Genomic DNA, 20958 nt, shown 5'->3' on the forward strand with positions numbered 1-20958 from the left:
AAAGGGAAATTGACAGTAACACAATCATAGTAGGGGGCTTTAACACCCCACTTTCACCAATGGACAGATCAAAATGAAAATAAATAAGGAAACACAAGCTTTAAGTGATACATTAAACAAGGTGGACTTAATTGGTATTTATAGGAGATTCCATCCCAAAATAATAGTATACATATTCTTCTCAAGTAGTCATGGAACATTCTCCAGATAGATCATATCTTGGGTCACAAATCAAGCCTTGGTAAATTTTAAAAAATTGAAATTGTATCAAGTATCTTTTCCGACCACAACACTATGAGACTAGATATCAGTTACATGAAAACAACTTTAAAAACACAAACACATGGAGGTTAGACAGTATGCTACTAAATAACTGAGAGATCACTGAAGAAATCAAAAAGGAAATCAAAAAATACCTAGAAAGAAATGACAATGGAGATATGATGACCCAAAACCTATGGGATGCAGCAAAAGCAGTTCTAAGAGGGAAGTTTATAGCAATAAAATCCTACCTTAAGATCAACAAACATCTCAAATAAACAACCTAACCTTACAGCTAAAGCAATTAGAGAAAGAGGAAAAAAAACACCCATAGTTAGCAGAAGGAAAGATATCATAAAGATCAGATCAGAAATAAATGAAGGAAATGATAGCAAAGATCAGTAAAACTAAAAGCTGGTTCTTTGAGAAGATAAACAAAATTGATAAACCATTAGTCAGGCTCATCAAGAAAAAAAGGGAGAAGACTCAAATCAACAGAATTAGAAATGAAAACAGAGAAGGAATAACTGACACTGCAGAAATACAAAGGATCATGAGAAATTACTACAAGCAACTGTATGCCAGTAAAATGGACAACCAGGAAGAAATGAACAGTCTTAAAAAAGCACAATGTTCCGAGACAGAAGCACAAAGAAATAGAAAATAAAAACAGACCAATCACAAGCACTGAAATTGAAACTATGATTAAAAATCTTCCAACAAACAAAAGCCCAGGACCAGATGGCTTCACAGGCAAATTCTATCAAACATTTAGAGAAGAGCTAACACCTATCCTTCTCAAAGATTTTCAAAATATAGCAGAGGGAGGAACACTCCCAAACTCATTCTATGAGGCCACCATCACCCTGATACCAAAACCAAAGATGTCACACACACACACACACACACACACACAAAACTACAGACCAATATCACTGATGAACATAGATGCAAAAATCCTCAACAAAATACTAGCAAACAGAATCCAACATCACATTAAAAGGATTGTACACCATAATCAAGTGGGGTTTGTCCCAGGAATGCAAGGATTTTTCAATATATGAAAATCAAGGTGATACACCATATTAACAAACTGAAGGATAAAAACCATGTGATAATCTCAATAGATGCAGAAAAAGCTTTCAACAAAATTCAACACCCAGTTATGATAAAAACTCTCCAGAAAGTAGACATAGAGGGAACTTACCTCAACATAATAAAGGCCATATGTGAGAAACCCACAGCCAACATTGTTCTCAGTGGTGAAAAACTGAAAGCATTTCCTCTAAAATCAGGAGCAAGACAAGGATGCTCACTCTCACCATTATTATTCAGCATAGTTTTGGAAGTTTTAGCCACAGTGATCAGAGAAGAAAATAAAATAAAGGAATCCAAATCAGAAAAGAAGTAAAGCTGTCACTGTTTGCAGATCACATGGTACTATACATAGAATATCCTAAGGATGCTACCAGAAAACTATCAGAGCTAATCAATGAATTTTGTAAAGTAACAGGATACAAAATTAATGCACAGAAATCTCTTTCATTCCTATGCACTAATGATGAAAATTGGAAAGAGCAATTAAGGGAACACTCCCATTTACCATTAGAACCAAAAGAATAATATACCTAGGAATAAACCTACCTAAGGGGACAAAAGACCTGTATGCAGAAAACTATCAGACACTGATGAAAGAAATTAAAGATGATACAAACAGATGGAGAGCTGTACCATGTTCTTGGATTGGAAGAATCAATATTGTGAAAATGACTATACTACCCAAAGCAATCTACAGATTCAGTGCAATCCCTGTCAAACTGCGAATGGCATTTTTCACAGAGCTAGAACAAAAAATTTCACGATTTGTATGGAAACAAAAAAGACTCCAAATACCCAAAGCAGTCTTGAGAAAGAAAAACGGAGCTGGAAGAATCAGGCTCCCTGACTTCACACTATACTACAAAGCTACAGTAATCAAGACAGTATGGTACTGGCACAAAAACAGGAATATAGATCAGTGGAACAGGATAGAAAGCCCAGAGATAAACCCACGCACGTATGGTCACCTTATCTTTGATAAAGGACACAAGAATATACAGTGGAGAAAAGGGAGCCTCTTCAATAAGTGGTGCTGGGAAAACTGGACAGCTACTTGTAAAAAAATGAAATTAGAATACTTCCTAACACCATACACAAAAATAAACTCAACATGGATTCAAGACCTAAATGTAAGGCCAGACACTATAAAACTCTTAGAGGAAAATATAGGCAGAACACTCTATGACATAAATCACAGCAAGATCTTTTTTGACCCACCTCCTAGAGAAATGGAAATAAAAACAAAAACAAATGGGACCTAATGAAACTTCAAAGCTTTTGCACAGCAAAGGAAACCATAAACAAGACCAAAAGACAACCCTCAGAATGGGAGAAAATATTTGCAAATGAAGCAACTGACAAAGGATTAATCTCCAAAATTTATAAGAAGCTCATGCAGCTCAATAATAAAAAAAACAACTCAATCCAAAAATGGGCAGAAGACCTAAATAGACATTTCTCCAAAGAAGGTTTACAGATTGCCAACAAACACATGAAAGAATACTCAACATCATTAATCATTAGAGAAATGCAAATCAAAACTACAATGAGATATCACCTCACACCGGTCAGAATGGCCATCATCAAAAAATCTAGAAACAATAAATGCTGGAGAGGGTGTGGAGAAGAGGGAACCCTCTTGCACTGCTGGTGGGAATGTGAATTGGTACAGCCACTATGGAGAACAGTATGGAGATGCCTTAAAAAACTAAAAATAGAACTACCATATGACCTCGCAATCCCACTACTGGGCATGTACCCTGAGAGAACCATAATTCAAAAAGAGTCATGTACCACAATGTTCACTGCAGCTCTATTTACAATAGCCATTACATGGAAGCAACCTAAGTGTCCATCATCAGATGAATGGATAAAGAAGATGTGGCACATATATACAATGGAATAATACTCAGCCATAAAACTAAACGAAATTGAGTTATTTGTCATGAGGTGGATGGACCTAGAGTCTGTCATATAGAGTGAAGTAAGTCAGAAAGAGAAAAACAAATACTGTATGCTAACACAAAGATATGGAATCTAAAAAAATAAGTAAATAAATAAATGGTTCTGATGAACCTAGGGGCAGGACAGGAATAAATACGCAGATGTAGAGAATGGACTTGAGAACATGGTGAGGGGGAATGGTAAGCTGGGATGAAGTGAGAGAGTAGCATGGACATATATACACTACCAAATGTGAAATAGATGGCTAGTGGGGAGCAGCTGCATAGCACAGGGAGATCAGCTTGGTGCTTTGTGACCACCTAGAGGGGTGGGATAAGGAGGGTGGGAGGGAGACAGAAGAGGGAGTAGATATGGGGGTATATGTATACATATAGCTGATTCACTTTGTTATACAGCAGAAACTAACACACCATTGTAAAGCAATTATGCTCCAATAAAGATGTTAAAAATATTTTTTACATAAAAGTTTTGTTCATATAAGAAAAAAGTGTCAGTGGAGTGTTGGTAAATTTATACCACTTCCTCTGCCTACATCTGCCTTGTCCACTGGAACTCTCCACATCCATAGGCAGCCTTATTACTCCATTATCCATGCTCCTGTCCCACTAAAGTAGCATTTGTTACTTGTAGTTATTTATGTAATGTGGTTAATATATTTTGAAATATCATATTTTTATATGTTTCTTTTCATGTGGAATTGACTCCATGGTTGGCCAGAGATGTTCAGCTTCTTTAGGAGGAATGGGGATGTAGGGTAAGAAGAGGGCACTTATAGCAGGAATGCAAATCAAAGTTTCAGTGTTCATTTTTATTTTTTAATTTCCAGATCAGAATTTTTCTGTCCGTAGCAATACTGTGGTCTTAAAAATTAGACATGGTACTGAACAAAATATTTTTTCTTTGTGTGTTAGGTTCTCACTGTCATGTCAATAGCCAAAACTGGCTTAAGTTTCTTGTGGTTGGAAGGGATGTAGGAGTTTCAAAGTCACTGAGGGTGACTGAGTTAAGACCCAGGCAATCTGTTGTGGAGCCTGACTAAATGAGAGGCACTCCATTGAATAGGTAGAATAGTCGGAGATGGTTGACTCTGCAGCCACAGCATTAATGAAAAATATATGATGACTGGGAAGTGGCTGAGTCACTTATGAGACCCTCTTGGTCCTGGGTGGGACTAAGGGGAGAGACTCAAGATCCCTATCTCAGGCCTCAGTAGCAGATGGCAACATGTCAGTAGGCTCCAGGTAGAGAGGGGGCATTGCCAAAGAGACTGAGTATCCAGAAAAGTAGTGACAGATGCATGTACAGACACAAGAGCCCGTCTCCCCTCCCTCATGAAAGCCCACTGCAGGGCTGATCCATGTTCTGAGAGACCTTACACAATTTGGAGATCCCTTCTTTATAAAATAGTATCAAATTCTAAATACAAAAATTACATGCATAGCTTTAGAAGAGGCTCATGAAAGTGAGGAAACCTGAAGTTGAAGCTTTATTTAGTAGAAAATATACCTACCTCTTCCCAGATACCATCTTGTTGGGGGGATGGGAAGGTCTGAAATTTTGATTATTTACCCCAAAGAACAGAGTCACTGTAAAGAGACTGTTCAGGTTAGAAGAGACTAAGATATGTGAAGATCCAAGTCTACATTTCCTCCTTTTCCTCTACAACCAGTCTGAGTGGGAGAATGAGGAAGATTCTGTTAAGGAAAACAGCACAGCTGTGTATAACTATGTAAATTATTTTCAACACCACTGACTTATTCATGAATCTGTGTACCCCACTAATTTTAAAGCATTCTGAGGGCAGGAAGCACATCTCATTCATCTGGCACCTCTAACACCCAGGGTCATTGATAACATGGAATGTGGCCAATGTTCATTAAACTTTTATTTATTAACGTTGTCACTCTCAGAGCTTTAGTTTTTGAGCTTATGTGGTGAAAGAAATAAAACTTTGAAATTGGATCTCAGGACAGTCATAAAACAGGAAAATTTTGTGAAATATAAAAATTAGGGGTAAAAGAAGAAAAGGTAAAGGATTTGCATTCTAGGAGAGATTCTAGTGAGAGAGGGTCAAGTTGGAGAAAGGTGGGGTATGTACTATGAATGTCATACATTGAACATTATGTATAATATTAAACTATAAAGTCTTAAAAATAACTTTAAGGCATTTATTCCATAATACCTATATTAGTTTGCTAGAACAACCATAACAAAATACCACAGACTGGCAGCCTTAAACAACAGAAATTTATTTTCTCACAGTTTTGGAGGCTGGAAGTGCAAAATCAAGGTGTCTGCAGATTGGTTCTCTTCTGAGGCCTCTGGCTTGGCTTGCAGATGGCCGCCTTTTCTCTGTGTGCTTACATGGTCTTTCTTATGTGTGCACACCCCCCTGGTATCTCTCTGTGTGTCTAAACTCCATCTTCTTATAAGGACACCAGTCAGATTGGATTAGGACCCACTCTAAGAGCTTCATTTTACCTTAATCACCTCTCTAAAGGCCTTAACTCCAAATACAGTTACATTCTGGAATACTGAGGGTTAGGTTTTTAACATATGACTTTTGGAGGCACATATTTCAGACCATAACAATGCCATGTGTCTTCTGTTATTAAAAATATATATAAATTGGGTGTTATATTTTACAATAAATTTTATATTGCTGTATTCGAAATAATATGCTTAATGTTTCCTGTCTTTTGTGCCTGTTATAGAATGAATTGTGTCTCCCTAGAATTCACTTGTTGAAGCCCTAACCCCCTTATGACTGTATTTGGAGATAGAACCTTTAGGATGTAATTATGGTTAAAGATGTCATAAGGGTGGGACCCTAAGCTGTCTTCTTAGGAAGAGAGGTCTCACCAGAAACTGAATTGGCTGGCACCTTGCTTGTTCTTGGACTTCTTGCCTCCAAAACTGTGAGAAAATACATTTCTATTGTTTAAGTTACCCAGCCTATGGTATTCTGTTATGACAGCCTGAGCAGCCTAATACAGTACCTAACATCCTTTGATATAATTTCATTTGTTTATAACCAGTAATCATTTTTATGATGTGATTTTCATTGAAAAATAAACTTTTTTGATTTGTATTTTCCATAATATAAAACTCAAAATAGAAGCAGAATATAAACATCATGTACCCTTCATTGAAACTGTAAAGTAGGATATCACTTAAAATAAGACTACTATAACTTACTTTCTAATTCCATTGATTTTTTTTTTTTAACTTCGGTTAACATTTTACTGTATTTCCTTCAAGTCAATTTTATGCATATTTATTTCTTAGTTAGGATTCCCTTCTAAACATATTTTAATCCTGCTTTATTAACTTAACATAAACATTTCCCTATTTTGTTAAAAACTCTTTACAAACATCACTTTTAATTACAAAGAGATACCATTGTTTATGGAACCATTCCCATTCTGTTGGACTCATTGATTTTTAAACAAATTGTTCATACACCAAAATAAATATACTTAGAAAAACTAACTCTCTTCCCTTTATAAGTATTGGGTGGGCCAAAAAGTTCATTCAGTTAATGAATACGTTGTTCAATAAAGTTCTTGGTGAAAATGAAAAATGTCTATTTTTACTTAAAACCGAACAAACTTTTGGGCCAGCCTAATAAATTCAATTCCATTTGTGATTTCACTTCTTTTATCTTTAAAAACTTTATATCTTTCTTACTTTTGCATGACCACTATAGTATCTTATTTAATGGAGTTTCATCTAAGAATGGAAATATTTCAAAGCAACAGCATAAGAAGTGATTCTGGAACAGTGCAGTGAAGTGGATTAAAGAGCATGACTTTTGAATCAGACAGATGCAGACTAAAATTCTAGGTCTTTTGTACTTTTGTGACCTTGTACAAAGTACTTAACCTGTTTAAGCTCCAATTTCAATATCTGTAAAATTGACAATAATAATTCTTAAACTTCTTTGGTTGATGAAAAGTATTAGAAATAATAAAATGTGTATTACATGATGCATAGTAGATTATTATTATTTAAATAAATTATGATCTGTGGCTTTCATATGCCAAAATGTTTTCTTAAATTATTCCAGTGGGATAACCATTAGTGACATACTAAAAACTGACTCTTGTGATATTATTTCAGGAAATAGAATATTTTAAAAATCTGTTCTGTTAGAAATAAATGTTTTGTTGTTATAAGAATGCCAGAGAACCAGTATTTGTCAAGTGTGTCTTTTATTTTTAAAAAAATTTATTGAAGGGGGTGGGATGAATGGGGAGATTGGGATTGACATGTATACTCTTGATACTATGTATAAAATAGATAACTAATGAGAACCTACAGCACAGGGAACTCTACCCAGTGCTCTGTGATGACCTAAATGAGAAGGAAATCCAAAAAGAGGGGATATATGTATACGTATAGCTGATTCACTTTGCTGTACTGTGTAAACTAACACAATATTGTAAAGCAACTATACTCCAACACAAATTAAAAATAATAAATAAACTGGAAATGAACCCAAAGATCATCTATTCAATCCCACTTACTTTTCACATAAGGAAAAGACTGTACTTTTCTTCAGAAAATAAGATCTTAATAGAAGTTATCAGCATTTTACATACATATTAAACAAGTTTCTAAGCGATTACTCTAGACAGAATTCAATTTGGTGTTTTCTTAACATTACTTTCTCATATGAAAGTTATTATTTCCTAAAAAATTTTTTTACTGAAGTATAGTTGATTTACAATGTTGTGTTAATCTCTGTTGTACAGCAAAGTGACTCAGTTGTATACATATATATGTATATACTTTTTCATATTTTTTTCCATTATGGCTTATCACAAGATATTGAATATAGTTCCCTGTGCTATACAGTAGGACCTTGTTGTTTATCCATCCTGTATATAATAGTTTACATCTACCAATCCCAAACTCCCAATCCTTCCCTCCCCCACCCCCATCCCTCTTGGCAACCACAAGTCTGTTCTCTATGTCTGTGAGTCTGTTTCTGTTTTGTAGATATGTTCATTTGTGTTGTATTTTATTTATTTTTTAATAAATTTATTTATTTATTTTTCACTGCCTTGGGTGTTCGTTGCTGCTTGTGGGCTTTCTCTAGCTGTGGCGAGTGGGGGCTACTCTTTGTTTTGGTGCATGGGCTTCTCATTGTGGTGGCTTCTCTTGTTGCAGAGCATGGGGTCTAGGCGCACAAGCTTCAGTAATTGTGGCTTGCGGGCTCTAGAGCTCAGGCTCAGTAGTTGTGGCACACGGGTTTAGTTGTTCCGTGGCGTGTGGGATCTTCCTGGACCAGGGCTTGAACCCATGTCCCTTGCATTGGTACGCAGATTCTTAACCACTGTGCCACCAGGGAAGCCCTGTGTCATATTTTAGATTCCATATATAAGTGATATATCATATTCGTCTTTCTCTTTCTGACTTACTTCACTTAGCATGATAATATCTAGTTCCATCCATGCTGCTGCAAATGGCATTATTTCGTTCATTTTAATGGCTGAGTAATAGTCCATTGTATATATATCCCACATCTTGTTTACCATTCATCTTTCAATGGACATTTAGGTTGTTTCCATGTCTCGGCTATTGTAAGTAGTGCTGCAATGGACATTGGGGTGCATGTATCTTTTCAAATTATAGTTTTGTCTGAGTATATGCCCAGGAGTGGGATTGCTGGATCATATGGCAACTTTATTTTTACTTTTTTGAGGAACCTCCGTACTGGAGGTTTTCATAGTGGCTGCACCAATTTTCATTCCCACCAACAGTGTAGTAGGGTTCCCTTTTCTCCACACCCTCTCCAGCATTTGTTATTTGTACACTTTATAATGATAGCCATTCTGACTGGTGTGAGGTGGTATCTCATTGTAGTTTTGATTTGCATTTTTCTAATAATTAGCGATGATGAGCATCTTTTCATGTGCCTGTTATCCATCCGTATGTCTTCTTTGGAGAATTGTCTATTTAGGTCTTTGGCCCATTTTTTGATCGGGTTGTTTGCTTTTTTGTTATTCAGTTGTGTGAATTGTGAATTGTGTATTTTGGAAATTAAGCTCTTGTGGGTCACATCATTTGCAAATATTTTCTCCCAGTCTGTAGGTTGTTGTGTTTTCATTAGATAAAATGGGAATTTTATTTAAATTTTTATGAGTTTAAAATAGAAAGCACATGACTTTTAATTTTACCACTTCCTACACTTGGTCCTTGATGATTCATGCAATAAATTAAATGCTCTAATTCAGTGAGGCAAAAATTCTAATGCTCTTCTTGTTTTAGAAAGTTCGTTGTGCTTTTAAAATCTAATGGTGTATTAACTATGAACAAAAGAAGGAAGTTTCGTTACTTAAATAAATCCTTATTGTTTGTGCATTATAAAAATCAGTTTTCTGATAGCATCATTAAACTCTATGGTACTTGTGTTCATCATGTTATTCTTGGAGCATTATTATTGTCACAGCTCCCAGTAGTGTTAACATTAACATGGGTGGTTTCTGTTTTGACACTTTATGGTATGAGAATGCAGGTATGGAAGAATGATTTTGGAATTAAAGCCAAGCTATTCAAATTTATTGCTCTTTTATCAGCAAATACATGTCTATCAGGATATGTTAGCTGTGATAAAATTCTTCAACATTTAGAAAGTGACAGTATGGTTAATAGAATTGGGTTGTTAATCCAAGATACGTGTGTATGTTTCATTATGGAAATAAATGTATTAAAGTTCAAAATAATCATAAATGTTATTAGCTTTCCCATTTAAATTTGATGTCAGTGAGTGAGGAGTTCTGTACAAGTGAAATTATATGTTTTACACAGTAAATGAGAAAGTATAATTTTGTAGATTAAGTTTAAAATTTAATAACTCATTTCAATTAATTTTCTTCTACTCTGTAAACTCAGAAGGTTCAAATAGAAAACCTAGCATAAATGTAATCAAATGTAAAATGTAATCAAATCAATTATAAGAGTCAACTCTGTAAAACTACTAACCACACATAAAATCTATTGACAAAACATAATTGTAAATATTGTCTTATCGTTTGATGAAGGTAGGCCTTGAGATATATTCAAAATGAAAAGAATGGAACAAGTCTCATGTAGAGGAGGAAAACTAATTATTCCTTTACCCTTCTAAGTTCTTGGCTGAACCTCAAGAATAAAAGATTAACAGGAGGAAAAAAAACATACTCAATTACCTATGTAAGTAGTATGGTAGCCTCAGAAAGATATGACTCAGAAGGCAGCCAGAGGACTGAGGTTTAAGTGCAGTCCTGACCTAAGGTGTATAGGGGTCTGAGGCTTCAAAGGGTGGCAGGGGGGTGGAATTTACTGGAAGGTGAGAGGAGGCAATGTTTGGTAAAGAAAGATTGCCCTGCCAGATAAGTCTCCTGTGTGGAAAACTTATCTGTAGTAATAGCTCCCTTCCTGGTGCAGGCCCCCTTTCTAATGTAAATTTGCTTTATAAATGTAGATTTCCCTTACAAATCGATAACTTCTACTCTGTTTTCAAAGCTTCTCCTGTCTCTGCAGTTTCTCCAAATAATTGGTATGCGAAAGAGGCATATTTTAGGGTGGCTTATTCTGCTACCCCTCACTTCATAACAGCCTCTGTAAAGTGCTGTTAAAGAACAAAATTCAGCTGAGTAAATTTTAAAGCTCTTCCTGGCTTTCAGCAATTCATCAGTCAGTCAGCATTCAATCTAGCAGATAGAAAGGAGCTCTGAAGGCAAGAGATTTTTATAGGCAGAAGGGGGCAAGAACAGGAAGTTGAACTGAGGCAGTGAGAGGGAACAGAATATGTCACCCCTAAATGTCCCAGTTTGGCGTGGGGATTGTTTTGAGCTAATGGCAATTGAGAACCAGCAGACTCATGAAAAGCATTTTACCTCTCCCTTAACTGCTTAAAAGAATTTAGATAGGGGGTCTGTACCAGGAAGAGAGCTATTACCAGCAACAACTTTTTACATCAGAAAGACTTATTTTCATGGCTTGGCAAACATTTGTTTACCAAACACTTGTACTTCCCATCTTCCCATGAATTTCCTTCCTCCTCTTTGAAGCCCCAGATCCCTACCCACTTCTCCGAAGCTCAGCATAGTATGTAAACCTCAACTGCCTGACTACCTTTGAATCTTCATGTCTTTGTGGGGCTCCCATAGGTATGTAATTAAATTTGTTTTTTTCCCCTGTTAATCTGTCTTATGTCAATTTGATTATTCGACCAGCCAACAAATTTAGAAGGGAAGGAAGGAAAAGTTTTCTGCCCCTACAGCAAAAAAAGCAGATTGGTTATTCCAAGCTTACTTTAGGGAATGGCAGGTGTCTGTCAGGCAGATAACGTAAGTAGTGCTGATCAGGCGATTTCTGATTGACTGGTTTAAGATTCCATTTCTGGGAGAGCCAAAACTGTAAGAAGTCTTGATTTGGTGAAGTGGGGCTTAGTATAAGCAGCTCCATTTTGGGCCTGTTGTCTTCACCAATGCAAAAATGCATTCTTTGGCCTCAATGTGTTACTGAGGGCCTGCTCTCTGCTGAGCACTATGAAATACTCAAATGAATACCGTGTAGTCTCCCTCAAGAAACTCTCTGTTTAGTGGTTCCCTGATAGTTTTCCTTAGGCTCTCAGTTGCATTTGATAGAAGCAACTATTTCCTCCTGACGTCCTGTCTTAGCTTTGCATGCAAGGAAGTATTCCAGTTTCTTCATAAGGCTCTGAGCTGTTTGTTTTACCTCTAGGATTTCAAGTTAATGGGCATCATCTCATTGAATTCTTACATAGGCTTTAGTGCGGCTACTTCTGCTAAGGAGTGGTGAACCATTAAAATTAGATTTTATTTAAACCTATAGTGATTCCAGTGTAATGAAGATACACAGGAATAATGCAAATGCAGATGGGAAATGCGTCAAAATCAAAGAGAAGGAATGATGTTTGTTTTCCAAACAAAGGAGCTTTATGTATGCAACACGATTTCTTCCACTAGCTTTGACTGGCCCAGGGCCACAGCAAACTTAACAACTCTGGAACCATGCTGTCTCCTTCCACTCCCACAAACATGGCCTTCCTGTTATTCATCTGTACTCTCTTTAAGGTTTGAGCTTTCAGAATCCTCTTTCTGCTTTTACTTTTTCCCACTTTTCACTAGTTACAGGACCGCAAACTGTTGAGGGTGTTTATAGAGTTAAGTAAAGTACTAGATCTGGCATTCTCTGTTAAATGCTTATGGTAAATTCTCTGTTAGATGCTTACGGTAAGTGGCCTTCTCTGCTCACTAAATGAGTTAGACCTAAACACCCAAATCCCCACTGAAAAACACTCTTGCCAAATTTGTATTAGATGGCTATAGAGTGGTTCTGGTGGTAGTGGACATGCATATGAAGACTTCAGATAGAAACATTTCAAGAAATATGACAGTGAAAAAATATATTTTAAAATATAAATTATACACATGTATATAATAATATAAATAGATATTTGCTGCTTCAGATACTATAAATTTATATAATCAAAGAGGCCACAATTTTTGGATATTCTCTGGAAAAATAGGCGATGGATTATGTTACATTGGAGTTTTCTATATTCAGGCATATGTGGTGATAGGCATTCAATGAACATAGGGTGATTAATGATCTATCTAATAGATGTTCTATTGTGTTCATACTTTTTGCAGGTATTTTTCAGTTTTATAATATTATAACAACAATAAAATGGTCTTGACAATAGGGTCCAAGTCATATAACTGTCTGTGTCCCATTAACATGTAAAGGTAGATGTGTATGGCTATAGGCACTTAGTAAGTTCTTTCTCACTATTAATTCTCCAAAGGAAACATCATATGCACATTTCATTGTTAAGGAAAGTTTTAAATTAATTATATAAATTTTAAATTTGAAAATTAAAATTCAATACATATATAAACTATATGACATTGAAATAATTTCATCGAAGTTCAAATGCAAGTAATAGATTGATCGTATTATGCTATAATAATGTTTTTTTCTTTTTTTAGTTTAGTGCTCAAGGAGCATGTATTTCTCATGTACTGCCAGAATTTCTGCTTGAACCAGAAGATTGTAAGAAGTGGATTGAAATTACAGTAAGCGAATTTAATTTCTTGGAAAAATCTGCACTGTTATTGAATTTACTGGGTTTTGGTCTTTGTTAGATTTTATTTTAGAATCTTTGATTTTTTATTTATGAAATATCCTAAGGATTATGCCTCTCTGGACAGTATATATTTGTATTTGTCTAAAAATCTCTGTGGAGTTCCCATGCAGAAATGATTACATGGCTTTCTTAAATATACAGGTAATTGCTTCTTTTAAGGGATTTAGAAATAAAGAATGGTCTGTGCTAATTTAAATTTTTTCTTAAAATACATCCTTAGACTGTATATCTTTCAAAGAAAATACTGGTTTATTTTCCCTGCCACTTGCCACTTCCTTTCTTTAATTTTAGAGGAGAATAGGGAGAAATTAAACAAGATATTCATTTTTTTCAAATTATACAATTCATTTTATGAAAACCTATTGAGAAGAGGAATTATTTTGAGAAGCCTGTAGGCTTTGAGGCAACGCTCCTTTAGTTGTGGCACTGTTACTATAGTCACCACATGACATTAGTAGAAAAGCCAAGGGCCTGTTCTTTGGTACTCTGCTGAGTCCCTGTGGCTTCATCCAAAGGGTGTGGCTCCTTTGGGGGTTCAGAATTCAGAATAATTTTGCATCTCATTCTACCACTTCTGCCACAGAGTGAGCTAGTAGGTACATTGTTTGAATAAATCTACAACATGAAATAGGGGTTGTGAGTTCCAGAAAGTTACCTGTGTTGATAGTTTCTATTACTGGCACATGGGGAATTAGAGGTATGGATGAGTGGGAAAAAAAGACATGTAAAGGTTTTATTAAAAGAAAAAAATTGTATGCTAACTAAGTAGTTAAAACTTTGTACTTACATTTGCCTTGCATTGTAATTAATGTTGTGATATTTTATTTTTTATAGTTTTCCACTAATACCTTGCCCAAGTTTTCCAATATACCTAAGGAAAAGCATTCTGTTGTTACAGATATTACAAAGTTTGAAACCTGGAGTAAACGGGCATGGATGGATGTATTCCTTCAGACATACAAGGTAACTTTTCCACTCTTATTCACTGCTAGGGGTTTTTTTTGGTTGATTTATATGAATAGTATAGTAGTTAAGGTATAGGTAGTGCTGCTGTAAAAGATTAAAAAATACAGTGGGCCAAATAAGATAGAAATATTATTTCTATCTATTGTGGAGAAGTGGTTTAGAAATAGTGGGTGTCTCTTCCATCCTCAGTACTGGACTTTCATTTCTGGATCAGTTTCTCAGAACAGGGAAGAGCAGGTTAAAGAGTAGAAGACAAGTAAATACCTTTTAAGGATGTTATCTGAAAAATGCATCATTTCCATTTCACGTTCCATTGGGCAAAATTTAGTCATATGACTGCACCAAGCTTCAAGGGAAGTTGGGAAATGTAGTCTCTAAAATTGGTAGGTACAGACATATTCTGGTACATAAAAGGAAGGATTAAATAATAGATGTTGGGGGACTTCCCTGGCGACGCAGTGGTTAAGACTCTGCGCTTCCAATGCAAGGGGCGCAGGTTTGATCCCTGGTCGGGGAACTAAGATCCCATATGCTGCGTGGCACAGCCAAAAAATAAAGAAAGAAAGAAATTAAAGAAAGAAAGAATAGCTGTTGGTGAAAATTATGGTCTCTACCTCTAATGCTTAGTAGACTCTTGCTATAAAGTTATTCTGGAGAGATATTTACTAGGAATCATACAACTGTAGGCGAGACCAGGTGTTGATGAGATTCTCCAATTTGCTTCATGTTAAGTTACATATTTGGGTAGATTATCATAGCATAAATTGCACCTTCACACCCTATATCTTTATTGCTTAAACAAGTCCTGATTTCAGTCTTTGAAATCATTCCCTAGGTTTCCAAATATGGCACTGTGGATCTTGCCCACTAAGACCAATAGAGGCTTTTGCTCAGTCCTCATAGATTACAACCACAGATAGGGTGAGCTGTAGGGTAGGGAGTTAAAAGAAGGAAGAAGTCAAATAGAAGCAGCAATTAGTCACTCAAAGGAAAGGATAAAATAGAAATCTAAATAGTGAGTAATATATTTAAGACTTCTGTCACAAAATGCTTTTTAAATGTGATCTTGTTTATTCTTCACAACCAGTAATATCCCCAGTTTAGAAATGTGGGTACAAAGGTTCACATGCATACATACTTTCTTCCAAGATCACCTGATTTCGGCCATATAAAACCATCTGATGTAGGTAAAGCTTATTTCTTCCTTGTTGTTCTCTGCTGGGGCCCAGGAGCCCAGGTCCCTCTTGTTGCCCTCTGACACTCTAAATCCTCCACTGCAGCCAGCCACCCAAGCCTACCCTCTGGGGAGTTCCTTCTGTGGCTTGATTCTCAGTTACTCCCCCTCTCTACCTTTTCTTTTCCCAGTAACCTGCCCTGTCTTTCTTGCTGGATGTCAAGAGGAGAAATCCTGTATGTTTTTTAGTAATTCCCAGAAGAATGTATGGGGGTATTTGTGACTCTCACCCAAACTTAGATTTGGGAAAAGACAATTTTCTTCTTTTCTTTCTTAACTCCAGGCTGCCTCCTATATAATTTTGTCTACTGATAAAGAGGAGCAACTCCAAAACAGAAGAGCTGCACATGTCCTAGTTTATGGACAAGCTAGTACTAATCTTGGTTTGTGGACTTCATTCACTCACCCATTCACTTATTCACTCCCTCATGCCTTCATGTATATGTCTCATTCATTTAACCCATCTTCCCCAACTTATAAGTCTATGAATTTAGATACCAAGTATCACTTGTAAACTCAGAACTTAATAGTGTGTCAGCTACATAGTAGATGGCTCAACAAATATTTGTTGAATGAATTTATTCAACAACTATTATGGTCCAGCTACTATAATAGGTTCTGGGGGTATAAAAGTAAACTTGATATAGTCTGTCTCTTCAAGGATTTTGTGTCCTGGAGTATGTAAGTAACTAAATATATACAGAGAAGGATGACAAATGTTATAACAGGGTAAGCCCAAAGAACTAAGGATGAGCGGACATAGAGAGGAACCTAACTTTCCTGTGTCTTGGAGAAGGTTTCTAGGAAAAAGGTGGATTTAAACTGAGCCCTGAACAATGAAGAGGGTTTGGCAGGCAAGGTGGGGCATAGGTTAGAGAGAAAGATAGTACAATTTGTGTGACGGAGGTGATAGGTAAGTTTTATTGGGGGGGGGGGCAATAACATTTTTTCCAGATAAAGGGAATTCAATGTGGAAGTGCCTGTGGTTTGATAGAGCATGGTACGTTCTGAGGAATAAAAACAGTATGGCTGTGGGTAAGAGGGGTGGACTATGAGCCCAGTGAGAAATTAGACCGTGGTTGACTTCATAAGCCAAACCAAGGCATCTGGACTTTATGGGTTTTAGCACAAGGTCAGTACAGAAGTCCTGAAGGATTTTAAACACAAAGTTGATATGATCAGTTTTGCATTCTAGAGAAATCACTCTGGTACGGTGTGGAAACTGTTCGTGGATTTTTTTTTCAATTGAAGTATAGTTGATTTACAATGTTACGTTAGTTTCAGGTGTACAGCAAAGTGGTTCGGTTTTATATATATATATATTTATTTTTCTTTTTCAGATTCTTTTCCCTTATAGGTTATTACAAAATATTGAGTATAGCTCCCTGTGCTATACAATAGGTGATTGTTGGTTATCTGTTTTACATATAGTAGTGTGTATATCTTAATCCCATTCTCCTAATTTATCCCCCCTTTTCCTCCCTTTTACCCCTTGGTAACCACAAGTTTGTTTTCTGTGTCTGTGGGTCTATTTCTGTTTTGTATATAAGTTCATTTATATCATTCTTTTTATTTTCCACATATAAGCAATATTATGTAGTATTTGTTCTTTTTTTAAACATCTTTATTAGAGTATAATTGCTTTACAATGGTGTGTTAGTTTCTGCTTTATAACAAAGGGAATCAGTTGTACATATACACATGTTCCCATATCTTTTCCCTCTTGCGTCTCTCTCCCTCCCACCCTCCCCATCCCACCCCTCTAGGTGGTCACAAAGCACCGAGCTAATCTCCCTGTGCTATGCAGCTGCTTCCCACTAGCTATCTAATTTACGTTTGGTAGTGTATATATGTCCATGCCACTCTCTCACTTTGTCACAGTTTACCCTTGCCCCTCCCCATATCTTCAAGTCCATTCTCTACTAGGTCTGTGTCTTTATTCCTGTCTCACCCCTAGGACCTTCATGACCTTTTTTTTATCTTTCTTAGATTCCATATATATGTGTTAGCATATGGTATTTGTTTTCCTCTTTCTGACTTACTTCACTCTGTATGACAGACTCTAGGTGCATCCACCTCACTACAAATAACTCAATTTCGTTTCTTTTTATGGCTGAGTAATATTCCATTGTATATATGTGCCACATCTTCTTTATCCATTCATCCAATGATGGACACTTAGGTTGTTTCCATCTCCTGGCTATTGTAAATAGAGCTGCAATGAACATTTTGGTACATGACCCTTTTTTTTTTTTTTACACCTTTATTGGAGTATGATTGCCTTACAATGGTGTGTTAGTTTCTGCTTTATAACAAAGTGAATCAGTTATACATATGTTCCCATATCTCTTCCCTCTTGCATAACCTTCCCTTCCACCCTCCCTATCCCACCCCTCCAGGTGGTCACAAAGCACTGAGCTGATCGCCCTGTGCTATGCGGCTGCTTTCCACTAGCTATCTACCTTACGTTTGGTAGTGTATATATGTCCATGCCTCTCTCTCGCTTTGTCACAGCTTACCTTTCTCCCAACCCGTATCCTCAAGTCCATTCTCTAGTAGGTCTGTGTCTTTATTCCTGTCTTACCCCTAGGTTCTTCATGACATTTTTTTCCCTTAAATTCCATATATATGTGTTAGCATACGGTATTTGTCTTTCTCTTTCTGACTTACTTCACTCTGTATGACAGACTCTAGGTCCACACACCTAATTAAAAATGGCTCAATTTCGTTTCTTTTTATGGCTGAGTAATACTACATTGTATATTACATTGTATATATGTGCCCTGTCCTGAGCCTTCAAGTGCTGAAAGCAGGGGCAAGGCTAGACTCTTTGTTGTCCCCACAGCTCAGCGGGTGGGGCATGTTCCCCTTAGTCGTCACTCAGGGTTCTCAGTTTGACTCCTGGGAAGGCCTGTGGCTCCTGTCTCTTTACCTGAGGACATGTGCTCATAGAAAGGCCCACCGCTCTCTGAGAGCCAACAGAAGAAAGTGAGGGTAGCCTGATGTCCCACGTCAACCTGTGGTCTCTGAAGGCAGGAAGCTGGGGCGGGTAGATCCAGGCCTTATTATGCTTGGCCGTGCCGGTCCTCACTCAGGCCGTTCCTCAGTTTGACTCCTGGGAAGACCTATAATTTCTCCCCCTCTTCACCTATTACTGTCCCCACTTCTCTGTCACCCTGGGAGGAGTTAAGGGTTGCCTCTGCTCGACCTGACATCTCTCCAGGCGTCTCCCAGGACTGACAGCAGGGGAGAGATGATGTGCTGCCCCCATCGTTATGGTTTTCATGTTCCACTCCAGCCTTAGGTCCTCACCCCAGCTCCTAGCACAACCTGGAAATGTCCCCTGTGCTGAGTCAGCCAGCCTCGGAGCAAAGTCCTTACCACCCTGAGTCCCCAGAAGTAGAAGTCAGAGTAGGCCCCGTGTAGCCACAGCTATTTCTGAGGGGCTTCTGAGGACTAACACAGAGGGCAAGATTCCCCGGGCTCTGCTCTTCTGGGGTTTGTGACCTCAATAGTCCTCACTCTGTCAGGATCTGGGACTCTTCCCTCTACCGACCTGAGTCCTCCGGAGCGGGAAGCAAGTGGGTGACACATCGAACTACCCCTGCCTGGGGCTTCCCCGGGCCAAAAGGATGGTGGGGCTATGTGTTTGTTTCTGTCTCTTTTCGGTTGGGCGTTCCCCTTGGTCCTCACTCAGAGTCCTTATGCTGGCTCTTCCCGTGACCTAGAGAGGCCTGTGCTCTCATACTACAGCCTTTAATTCCCCGAGACCGCCTAGGAGGATGTGAGGGTTGCCTCACGTGGGCATGACTGCCTGTGGTCACTCATGGCCGACAGTAAGGGCGGGATTCTGTGGCGTCCCCACTTTTATGATTTGGGTGGTTCCCTCAGTCCTCACGGTCCTCTGCTCGACTCTTGGCCATGACCTGGAATTCCTCCCTGTGCTCCCCTGAGGCTGGCCCCTGGGACCAAGTGCCTCATCTACCTGAGACGCTCTAAAAGGAAAGGCGTGGGGCGCATCATGCCAACATTCCTGGATTTGCCAAGGGGAGGTATCCAGTGGCAGGGCTCTGCTCTAGGTGGAGTCCCTTTATCCTCATTTAGAGTCACTAGATTTCCAGTCTCTACTGAGTGAGGCTGTTCCCCATAGACCAAGGCCCTCGCCTCCCCGAGACCACCCCCAGTGGAAAGAGGGGGCAGGTCAGCCAGAAAGCTTTGTCCTGGGCCTCCTGGGGCTGAGCTCAGGGGCGGGACTCTGCATTCTCCTCTGTTCTGGAGTGAGTGGTCCTCTTGCTCCTCATTCAGGGTCCTCATCGTGATGCCTGACCAGACCCAGGACTCCACCCTCCACTCCCCTGAAGCTGTGCTCCTCAGAACAAAGGCATTACCTTCTTGGGAATTCTGAATCGGAAGTCAGGATGAACCAGATCTGTCCAAAGCTGTTGGGGTCTTCTGAGGAGCAGGACTTTACAAGGCCCCACTCTTTTGGAGTCAGTGGCCCCTCAGTCCTAACTCAGGTTTCTTACCTTGACTTCAGGTAGCATATGGGACTCTACCCTCCCTACTGTCTGTCTGCCAGCCTCAGGCCAAGGCTTTCACCTTCCTGAGACACCAGAAGGGGAGATAAGAGACCTATTCCCGGGCTACCCCTGCCGGGGGCCTCTGTGTGGTCCCCTTTGTTATGGGGAGTCCACTCATCAGCACCCAGTGTCCTCACCCTGAAGCAAATTAAGGCCTGTTAGGATCTCCTACTTGGGCAGAATTGGAGATGCTGCCACAAGACCAAGGAACTCACCTCCCTGAGAACCTCTCCACCCTTGCCCCGGAGGAAAAGAAGGGGTACCTTCAGACAGACAGCTCTGCGCATGGCCACACAAGGGAGAAAGCAGGGTAGACTTTGTGGGGCCCCCTTCTGTTCTAAGGTCCTCACCTTGAGTAACTATCAGAGGCTGGGACTCCTCCCTCCACTGACCTGAGGACACAGCTCTTAAACCAAGGCTTTTATGTCCCTGAGAAACTTGAAGAGTAAATGAGGAGATGCTGATCTTTTCAGGGTATCTGACATTGCATATGTAGAAGACCCCATTGTCACCGAAAATTTTTCTTTTTATTCATATCATTCACTTCTTCAGCGTTACTGTTACTGTATTCCAAAACAGTGCTTTGGGAACAGGGCCCCTTTTATCCCATGAGATACATTTTGGAGTGGTAAGAAGAAAAATGAATTAAAAGACATAAGGTCTGCCTTAGGCTGGGAGGAGTGGAAGAG

The 20958-nt window shown here is 38.4% G+C and overlaps 1 protein-coding gene across 1 annotated transcript in view; it reads left to right on the plus strand.

Annotated features, from left to right (window-relative positions):
- CFAP47 (cilia and flagella associated protein 47) overlaps positions 1–20958 on the plus strand; it is a 533433-nt gene that overhangs the window by 213229 nt on the left and 299246 nt on the right. Inside the window, 3 exon segments of the mRNA XM_032618881.1 lie at positions 12564–12572; positions 13332–13418; positions 14324–14452. Of these exon segments, the coding sequence (XP_032474772.1) occupies positions 12564–12572; positions 13332–13418; positions 14324–14452 (225 nt within the window).

Source organism: Phocoena sinus, chromosome X, assembly GCF_008692025.1.
Source record: "Phocoena sinus isolate mPhoSin1 chromosome X, mPhoSin1.pri, whole genome shotgun sequence".
NCBI lineage: Eukaryota > Metazoa > Chordata > Mammalia > Artiodactyla > Phocoenidae > Phocoena > Phocoena sinus.